General features: G+C 39.7%; 1 protein-coding gene and 1 long non-coding RNA gene across 2 annotated transcripts in view; both read right to left on the bottom strand.

The window, feature by feature from the left end:
• Positions 1-1,259: 1,259 nt before the first annotated feature.
• Positions 1,260-1,960, bottom strand: LOC103610707. The gene is made up of 2 exons (XR_552230.1): positions 1,884-1,960; positions 1,260-1,768 (listed from the first exon to the last, which is right to left on the bottom strand). It is a non-coding gene; the product is annotated as an uncharacterized LOC103610707 (long non-coding RNA).
• Positions 1,961-2,578: 618 nt separating this feature from the next.
• Positions 2,579-10,713, bottom strand: part of LOC103610708 (TRAF2 and NCK-interacting protein kinase) — a gene marked incomplete at its 5' end in the record, with an annotated part of 44,044 nt that continues 35,909 nt past the window's right edge. Inside the window, 5 exons of the mRNA XM_008594816.1 lie at positions 2,579-4,832; positions 4,978-5,388; positions 7,602-7,741; positions 7,991-8,150; positions 10,002-10,151. Coding sequence (XP_008593038.1) covers positions 5,305-5,388; positions 7,602-7,741; positions 7,991-8,150; positions 10,002-10,151 — 534 coding nt within the window. The remainder of the gene's footprint in view (positions 4,833-4,977; positions 5,389-7,601; positions 7,742-7,990; positions 8,151-10,001; positions 10,152-10,713) is intronic.

Here is a 10,713-nt window from a genome sequence, read left to right as displayed (position 1 = left end):
TCTTTTCTTTTGCCATCTAACATTTGAAATTCTGATTCAGGGTAATATCTGAGGTTTCCTAAACAAGCCATCGTAAGTATTACTAAGCTTTAACACTTACCCTGGGGGAAGAAAAAGGAGCAGTGGGGCATGGATATTTGCTATGTACAAATAATGATCCATTGCTGGAAATGAAAACTTACCTTTCCACCAGCATTTGCTCGGCCTCATGCATGCAATGAATGCAACTTGGTGCTGATAAAAATAACCTAGCAAAACCAAACCCTATCATGCAAAGAGTGAGTGAATTTGAAGATAGCTATACAGCCAGAAATCTGGAGATTTTAGAGCACTTTTATTTTTAACCATATTTTAAAATTTTCATCCAAATGTTTGCCATCATGGAACAGAGTCCAAGATTTTGATCTGGAGTTAAGATAGCTCAAACCTTATCTGGGGATTTTGTTTTAAAAACTGCTTTTATGGGGTTTTATTTTGGGTGCATTCTGGCACTTTCAGGAATGGCAAGTCTAGAATAAATTTCAAAGCACAGGGTTATGATCTCACACTGTTTAATGCTATGTATATTGTTGAATATTCTAGTCTTGTATGGGAAAATTCCCAGAACAATGATACAGTACGGGAATCAAAACAACAGTAGAAATATGCAAATTTTCAGTTTTGAACCTGCAAATTCTCAACAGGTTTTTCTTCTTTGCTCAGGCACCTGAAAATAGATCAGTTTATACCCATTTTATTTGAGACCCATGAAAGGACAGCTCTCTTTAGGGTTCCTGATATCGCTATACTGACCAAGACCAGAATGCAGTGGCATTTATGAGAAATATTGGCAGCTAAATTAAATCAAATTTAGACTTTTGGATTTTAGATCTTATGTTGTAACCATGTAGTCTCAGGGGAGGTCACTTTTGGTTGGTCGGCTTGTTATGTTTTGTTTGATTTGGTGAGATTTAAATTTTTGAATGAACTAGAAGGTTACAATTTACAGAAATTGCTGAGATAGTCAGAACATAGTATTGCAGGAGGTTTGGAATATACAGAGCATAGGGTGACACAGAATTGTCATCGGTGTGTTGTGTACTTTCTCATTTTTCCTGCAGTAGGTTAAAATTAAAGTTTGATCATTAACTATATCTTCTTTCTTAAAAATAAAGTAGCAAATCTTACATCTTAAAGCAATCAGCACAAATGCAAGAGATGTCTATTCAAGCAGACTTTCAAAGACAGCACACACTACTGACACAAGAGCTCTTCCACGCTTCAAGACTACAATGATGAGAACTGGTACACATGATAGTAGGGAAAGCATTTTTCTGTTTTTTGTTTTTAATTTCATGGAATGTGAGGTCAGACTTTAGCCACTTCCATTTCTCACAATGGACAAAACCAAAATGGTTCTGGCCTGAATTTCACATCTCTCTAATCTACTGTGCAGGAGGGACCAGAGACACCAATTACCAATGAGTCACAACAGCAGACAGAAAATTGTTAGTAGGGCTTGACAACCAGAAACTAAGATGATTTTTAAAAACATGTATTTGATGCAAGGTATGTTAGGAGTACATCTTAGAAAACAATGTCAGAGTGTTAGAGAAATGGAGTCCCTGTCCAAGTAGCCTTGTGAGACTTCACTCGTACCTTAATCTACCCTGTTGAAAAAAAATAGCTCTAGGTCTTCTTGAAGCATTGTGTAAAAGTCTCCAAGAAAAAGAATGAGATCTATCTAAATAGAGCCATTAGATTTTATATGGAACTTAGTACAAGCTGCCTTCATTTATATTGTGTGCAATGATAATGGTCTGAATGCAACTGGTGTGGGGAGGACTCTATTTGAAGGGATCTTACCGCTCATCTATTCCTACCACAAACTTAGTACAAGCTGCCTTCATTTATATTGTGTGCAATGATAATGGTCTGAATGCAACTGGCGTGGGGAGGACTCTATTTGAAGGGATCTTACCGCTCATCTATTCCTACCACCCAGTGGACGCAGGAATCCATGCTACAACATCCCTGACTGCCACCCTGGAATGATGGTCACCTGCAGGACCCCAGACCAAGACTGTGGAGTGGACAGGCTCAGTGGATTTGACTGGATGATTATCAGTCTAGAGCAGCAAGGACTGACAGATCTAGTGGAACTTCCTTTGGGGGGAAGGCTCAGTTTCCTCAGTTTTTTCTTTGTGAGAAAAATAAAAATAAAAATAAAATGAGCCAATTTCCAGAGACAAAATCCCCTACCGGGAAATTAAAACCAAAGATATTTTTATTAAGAAGCTATTAAGATGGATGAAAAGCATCTCCTCCCCCAAGTTGAAGCAAACCAAAAAGTTGGGACTTGTAGGAGCCACAAGGACACCATTCTGATATATTCTGCATGACCTTCCCTAAGCGTTACTACGTCAGGGTTAGGGCCTGTCCCAATGGGAGAAATGTATTTTTGAAGATAAAAGCTTCAAGGAATTCTTTAGATATCTTTTAAGGAGCACAAATTTGTGTGTGTGTGGGGGGGGCGTTTAAATTTGGTTTCGCTTTGTCTCAGTGTAAAATATTTGTACAAAAATATAAAAGGCATGGCTTGATGTTTAACGTTTGTGTTTTATTGTTGGCACCAGAAAAGCTCATGTTCTATGTTATGTCACTGTACATACTGTAAACAAGACTGCGTTAATATTGTTTTCTTATGATTTTTTTGTTTCAATGAATCTAGATTTTAAAAAATACATTCACAAGCTACCTTATGTTTAAACACAATGATTCCCTTTTATTTCTTAACTGTACCCAAAATCCCACAATAAAAAAATCATTTAAAGCTGTGTGTTTCAAACTTATCACTTAGAAATAAAAACAAAACAAAACATAAAAACAAAGATCAGTTTGCAACATAATTTAAAGAAGCTTCTGGTTTAAAATACCACAGCAGCAATATAAAGAGCTGGTGGCAATCACATTTGGAGATGAGACCCAAATCAATATATTTTGTCCACGTCAGCATCCAATCACAGTAGTTGCTAAATTCAATCCAAAAAGTTATTGCTGAATTTGTTGCATGGAATTTGTGAAGATAGTATAGATCAGCAGCACAACCACAGCAGTAAAAATGAGAACGGGAGGATTTCATTGCTTTTGAGAGCTAACGGGACCATGAAGAGGACATCTTGGGGTTTGCCTGAAGATAATCCTCAATTGCATTTCAGTGTGTTACCTGCTTAAAATAAATGCAAATGACAACCACCTTTCCAAGAGGGGCATAATAATCATCTAATCTAGAAACCAGAATATTTCCCCTTCTCTTCCCCCGCCCCTTGCCCAAAACACCAGATTGAAATGGCTCCATTTTCCTAATGTGTATTTCGTTCTCATTAATAGTACATCAGCTGCTCATGAATTTAGGCAAAATCAGTAGGATCATGGATTTTTTTTTTTGATCAGTTTACCATAATCACTTTCTCCAGAAACAAGCCACATTAGTTTTTGTCATTGGATTTTTTTTCCCAATTAACAATTTGGTCAACTACTGTTCTGTTTTAAAAATATTGAAAACACCTGAGATTGCCAGTTGAGCTCTCTATATGTCTCCTGGAGATAACACTGCTGTGATGAACAGTGAAACAAAAACAAACAAAACGAGGTAGGTTAAAACAAGAAGAGCAACACATATACCATTTTGCAACACCTTGATACCACAGGTGGCCATGCTTGTAGCTTTGGAAAAAAAAAATCCCAGACAGTCACGTAAAAGTTCAAATCATTCGAGTAAGAGTTTATAAGGACACAAGTCAACCTGAACTAAATACATACATATCTCTGCACAAATGTTGTTTACTGTATGTTGGGTAATTTGGAGGAAGGTAAAGTGATTAGGGTCTCAGAATTCTGGCCAAAGCCTTGCTTTCAAGTTCTTTAAAATCTGAGCCAATGATGCCTGCTGTGTTTGAGGCAGGCTCAGGAGTCTAGTCCCTTCTCTCACGGACCCAGGGAGAACACAGGCAGCTCAGAAACATGTATTATTCATTTTTTTTCAGTCACAGTTTCCATCTTGAGAAAGTGGCACCCTCAAGAGAGAGCTGGGAATGTCCAGAGCTTGGATGTCATCCACTCCCCAATTACCAGAAAGAATTCAACAAAGTCTCCATCCTAGTAAAGCTCAAACCAAGTGACCTCTTAGCTGGGAGGCTTTGTGCATGTAAAAAAGACAGAGAGAGAGAGACAGACTGTGTGTGTGTGTGCGTGTGTGTGTGTGTGTTGTGTGTGTGTGTGTGTAAGCTTGTTTCCCAGAAGCTCTTTCTGTTTGACCCCGTCTGTCATTCCATCTTTTGCCATGATCTGTTTTATAATAGCTGAGAGAAAGTGTCCCTCAATTGCTAGGCTGACTCAACTCACTGGCATTATATCCCATTCAACACATTCCATTCTGTAAAGGGCCATATAAAAATATGGCCCATCAGACTCACAAAAGTGGTAGTTGATTTTATTAGACTAAGGCTAGTAGTTTAGCCATTTAAAATCTATTTCCCAAAAGAGGGGAAATCTAGTATTTTTCTTCTCTTTTAAAAATTCATTAGCCAGTTGCTATCGAAAAGCAACCTCTTGAGTTGGTGAAGGCAAGAGAGTTCTTGAATTACCCCACTATGCAGTTATGGCCTTCAGCATTAAGAGATAAGGTACATTTATTGTGCTGTCTCTCACCACTGGAAATTTTACAACATACCACATACTTGAAGCTAGCAGGCAGACAGAATTACAAACAGACTCATTTTCTCAGTATGCATTCTCTCCCCAGTCTTACAAAGTAAGGGGGTAAAGAAAAAATGTTAAAAAAAAGTCAAAACCCCACTGGAAATTTTACAACATACCACATACTTGAAGCTAGCAGGCAGACAGAATTACAAACAAACTCATTTTCTCAGTATGCATTCTCTCCCCAGTCTTACAAAGTAAGGGGGTAAAGAAAAAATGTTAAAAAAAAGTCAAAACCCACCATAACACAGCTTAATCATAAGAGCACACAATATTTGTTTCTATCCCTAACTCCGAAGGGCACATGGTCCATCTTTGTCCACAGACAACGCAGCATTCTTGGGGATCTCCTGGAAATTCCAGCACCTTTTTCTCTCCTTCTCAACCAGGCTGCAACATTGAAAGATGGACTGTACTGGGAAGGGTGGAGGGAGAGGAAAAGGGGAAAGTGGTATGTTCAACCAAGCCTTCTGAGTCTGCCTCTAGACCGGTATAAGTCCACATGAGTTACGTTCTTTTAAATAAGAAATAACGCCATGAAGATAAGTGCCAAGTGCTCTTCTGTTACCAGTTCATCATGGAATTTCTGTTGAGGGTCATGAAAAACACTTGGCTACTTCCTCCAGATCGCACGGATGCAAAAAATACCTGTTTGAAATTAAAAAGAAGTTAGTTCAACTGCATTGTTGTTTCCCCTCTTTTCTTCAACTGTCCATCCATTTTCTCTCACATGTCCTATCCTGGCCATGTGTCAGCTCTTAAGACTCAATGGCTGGTGTTTATAAAGTGCCTTTTGATATAGTGCATCCTATGTAAATACTCCTGCCTTTACTGCTGTGATTGTCATTACTTATTGTGGTATTGGCCTCTGGGGACACTGAAAGGGCTATATCTTGATTTGTAACATTCCTTTGGTTGTTCACTTTTTAAAGGAGTTTTGTGCTAGGATAATATGCTGGATTTCTGGCCTAGGACACAACAGGTCCTTTGTTAACTTCTAGAAACGCATAGGGGCTCCCCTTCTCTCCCCCATAAATGGGAAGAAGGCGGACTTCAGGACGGAAGGGAATCCTTTCAAATTCCTAAAGTCAAAGGGGGATTTGCGGGGAGGGGGATACTCACTATTACACAACTTCAGTTTTCAATTTTAAAATTTTTAATAAAAAAATTTAAATGGTTGTGGTCAGAATGGGTAAGGTGTTTAATGCTTATTCATTATGGCACTTCAAGAGTTAACGCTTTACTTCTCCGCTGATGCTAGCACATCCTAGGCCAAATAACGGCATTAATAAGCGGAACCACAGTCCATTAGGCCTGAGTCTGTTATATCATTTTATCAAACAAGTGAGGGAAGTGAGCAAAATTTGGGTGACGACTTGCTTAAGCTGAATGTAAATGAGCCACTACTCCAGGAAAATAATACCTGAAGAAGTGGCCTAGCCTTTCATTCCGCTAACACCTCATTTTGGTCCGAGGCATTTGCTTTTGTCACTAGTATAAAGTCTCTGCTACTTCATTTCCACAACTTCTTCAGAAGAACGCTCTCTCCCAACAGCAACTTCTTGGGAGTTCTGTGGAAATGCTTGCGTCTGGCTAATGCTACATGTGAGACTAAAGCTACCCTTAGGGCTAATGAATCAAAACGGGGAAGGACAGAGAGGATCCATGGAAAACCACACCGAGGGAAAGAAAGGGCTGCTGTTCTCTCCAGGTTGTGTGCCTGGGTTCTAACCCTCGGGCCCCGGACACTGGTGTGGTCTCAGCCTACTGCTGAGGGTGTGGGCATGGCTTGGAACAGGCCTGCTGGGGTCCGTCTTCCAGGACTGCAGTGTGGGTGCCCATACCCAGGTCACTTCTCGTGTTTATGATCCCCAGAGACTGGGAGGGTGCAGGAGTTTTACTAGGCGAGGTATGTTTTCTGGAATATTCTGTGAGGTCCCTGGAACCATCCTTGCCACCTGAAGCTCTGGTCTACACAGACCACACCAGGTCAGAGCAGTTGGCCAGGGCTGAATACAGTGAAGACCCATACCACAGGGTTGGACTAAGACCAGCCTGGCATCTGGGGAACTGTCGTGGGCAAAGAGACAGACATCACATTCTTTTCTACAGGTGTTTACGTCTGCTGCTTTTGGGACGGCATTTCTATGTTGGCCAAAGCCACAAAGGATGAATTCATAAGTGCAGTATAGTTTAGCTACTAAAAATTCTGGGCTACTCTATACAGGGAGGGAAGGGAGAAGCAGCACTGCTGCAGAGCACCCCTCTGGGGTGACTGATCGCACCAGACGGACACAGCCAATTTCACTGGAAAACAGTCCCCCTATGACATTTCAGAGGAAACATGGCTGGAATGACACAGGACATGGCACTAGTTGAGTTTGTGATAGTGCATTCTTTAAGGAATGGGTGACACTTTTTAAAAGTTTATATTTCTACATGTCAAATGTTTTACATTTAAGGATGACTATAACGTGATGGGTTAGGTCCCGAAAGTGACTTTGTGAAAAGTCTACAAGTGGAAGTATAAAGTTGACCCACTGTGAGAGGATTAGTGATAGGCCAATTACTCTAAGTGCTTAGGAGAATTTGGGGTGTCTGCTGAGTCATGATAAGGCCTGCAGGCCACAAAAGGTACTAAAAGTTACAAGAAATCTCTAGATGTTTTGATGTCTTTTTTGATATGTGAATAATATATTTTGAGTGTTCACATGATTCAAACCAAATAATGCCATTTCAAGATAATATTGATTGTTTAACACAGATGTGATTCAAATCAGTATAAAGGAAAATGAAGGTTCACAGGTACCTGGTGGTCTCTTAAAATGCAAACACTAATGCAAATGTTGAAACGGATTTACCTTATCATTTCTTTCACATAGAAACTTTAACCTTTGAGCTCGCTTATGCATAAATACTCCATCCAAATGTCCTGTTTCCACTGACCGGATCTCAATAGCTTTCTCGCCCCAGCCCATTATCTGATTGGAATGAATGTAGGCTGTCAAAAGGAATTTCCAAAACTGCATTAAAAACATTAGATGGGCAACAATTCACAGCATCTGCTCACATCTTAACCACAAAAATGACAAATGACTTGAGATAAACAGACAAAGCAAGTCTTACAAGTGTCATTCACAGACTTTCACAGACTTTTTTCTGTGGAATCAAATGGTTGTTTCACATTTCTTGACTTTCGTTTCATTTGGGGGGTGTAACTGCTGAAGGAGATAAGGAATGGTTAACCTACCCACAGACGTGGGCATTTCTCCCCATTGGAGCACCACATCTTTAGTTATCCGGCCGTAGGTGTTTACATACACCCCCTCATCCTCATAGCAAACAAGCATCTCCATCCCATCGGTTTTAGGCAAGATGACAATAGCATGAGGAGTGATATTGCCCTGAATCTAGAAGACAAAGAAAGGCCAAGCATTATTCTTTTCAAGAATAAGTCAACACCTTGACTATTCATCCCTAAGAACTGCAAAAAAGAGGGTTTTTTTTTTTCATTTTCACTCTAGAGACTGAAATTTGCTTTGTTTAATTTCACCACTGACCATCAAGTATCCTGGTAGACACAAACGTAGTTGCTAGATTGAGAATCCAATTTACCTGCTCCTAAGAAGAACCACAGCAACCTCTATGGAGCACCTACTATGTGCCAATCACTGGGCCCTTTACATGTACAATTCTTAGCCCTCAGAATAGCACCTCACAGTAGATATCTTTGTTTACAGATGAGGAAACTGCATCTCAGAAGGCTTATGTTACGTGACCAAAGCTGTGCTAGTATTTGGTGGTAGAACTGGGATTCGAGCACACATCTTGCTGACACTGAAATTTTCCATTAGAACAACTACTTCCGAAAAAGATAAGGAGCAAGCCAGCTAAATCTGATGGAGATAGCCTAAATGGGCCCCAAATTTGGGGCCAAGACAAACTCCTATCAAACAGGCTATGAGTATATAATGCAGATTGTTTATCTGTGTGCCTAATTACCAGTATAATACAAACCAACAGATTGTTTAGAAAGAAATTTAGAATTAAATTTTAAACACTCATTTAAAAAATCACACTATTGAAATAAGTATAGATTGACTTGTTCCAGGAAAAAGATGTGGTGCCGTTGTGATCCCCTAGTTGAGAATGTGATGGCAGCCCCATATATGCTTGATAGACAGGAATGAGAACACTAAAGATGATCACAGTGAAGCCCCAGCCACCTCACTGAGGACATGAGCTGTGAGCCTCTGTGCACACATGCACACACTAGAGTTAAAAGGTATAATGCAACAATGAATAAAAATTGTATGTGAGTATGTAAATGTACTAAAACAACTTTATTCAATTATTACACTTCTTTAGAGTAAAGTCTTCAAACTCTCAAAATACCAATCAGCAACAGATTTGGCCTCAGACTCTTCTGATAAATAGTTTCTACTGTATGTCAGCCTTGTGATTATATACAGGACATACAACTTACACTATATTAATCCTAATAAGTGAATACATGTGCATCATTTCCCTTTAAGAGTCATGTTTTAGGCAATGTGTCAGAATAGTAATATGAATATTATATTGTTAAGAAGAACTACAATTGCAGGGCACTGTGCCAAGTACTTTAGATCCATGACCTCATTTAATACTGATGATAAACCTATGGAATTGGTCCTTTAATCCCCACTTTACAGATGCGGAAGCTGAAGGGTGGAGAGGTTACCTAATATGTCCATTACCGCAAAGCTATTACATGCTAGAGACAGGGTATCAGCTCCAGTGTGTCTGACTTAACTACACCACACTGTCCTCAAGCTGAAGAGGCAAACTAAAAATAGCAGAAAAAGGATTTTCTCCAAGAAATTAGTATCTGACCATTGGCTTTCTCCTGCATAAAATGAATCAATCCCCCTTCAAAAACTGAAAATGGGAACTCATCTATTGTACAAAATTTATGACCTTGAAGGAAAAATATATGCATTTTAATCTAAAGTACAAAGAGACAACATGTAGAATAACTGTCAAATAATTCCTATTTTGTGTTACTCAGTTTTAGCATGTCATAAAAATCAGTTAAATTTACATGTTTTACTTATTAAAAACATTTGGTCTATTTGATGAAGGCCAAAAGTCCATCTGCTTTACTGATTAGTAAAAGTTAGCATGACTTCTACCAAAAATATGCAAGAACAAATCTCTTTCTACATGCAGGCTGTTGTTTGTACAGAGAGCCCTTTGACAGTCTGCTTCCGGACACTTACATGAGATGGTATGTAGATATCATAGGAGTTTCCTGAATCAACATCAATTACATGGAAACCAGTGTGTGAACCAAAAATAACCTTTAATCTTTGACCTTCTTCTACCGTGAGATCAACTAGCAGAGGCTTGTGCTGGAGATCTGCAAAAGACTTTAAAAACCACCCCATTAGTATCCACATCATTCAAAGAGATTATGTTAATAATTTTTTTCTTTAGCCATTGTCTAGAAGTTAATTTCTTTTTTTTTTTTCCTTTTTGTCTTTTTTCGTGACCGGTAACCGGATCGCAACCCTCGGTGTCCGCGCCCGTACCGCGACCGGCAACGGTATCGCAACCCTTGGTGTCGCGTCCGCACTGCGCTCAACCAGTGAGCAGACCGGTCTCTATATGGGATCCGAACCCTCGGCGGGAGCGCCGTCGCGCTCCCAAGCGCCGCACTCTACCGAGTGTGCCACCGGGCCGGCCCTAGAAGTTAATTTCTGACTTTCTTAAATTTGAAAGCTAGAACATTTCTCTTTCCATTTTAGATCTGTTCATATTCTGGCTCTAGGAGAAAGGGTCTAGCACCCATCTATGCCCTATTCTCTACTTCTTGTCCTCCAGGGTAGAGAAGCTGGTTTGCAGTTGTCAATTTTGATAGTGCCATTGTATATTAAAAACTTGGTGCTTGGGTACTGCTGTTCTTTACTGCTTATTTCTGGCCTTTGCCCT

The sequence above is a fragment of the Galeopterus variegatus genome, unplaced genomic scaffold (assembly GCF_000696425.1).
Source record: "Galeopterus variegatus unplaced genomic scaffold, G_variegatus-3.0.2 Scaffold11637, whole genome shotgun sequence".
In the NCBI taxonomy this organism is placed as follows: Eukaryota; Metazoa; Chordata; class Mammalia; order Dermoptera; family Cynocephalidae; genus Galeopterus; species Galeopterus variegatus.
Note: the sequence above shows the minus strand (reverse complement) of the source record. Positions and strands in the feature narration are given on the sequence as shown.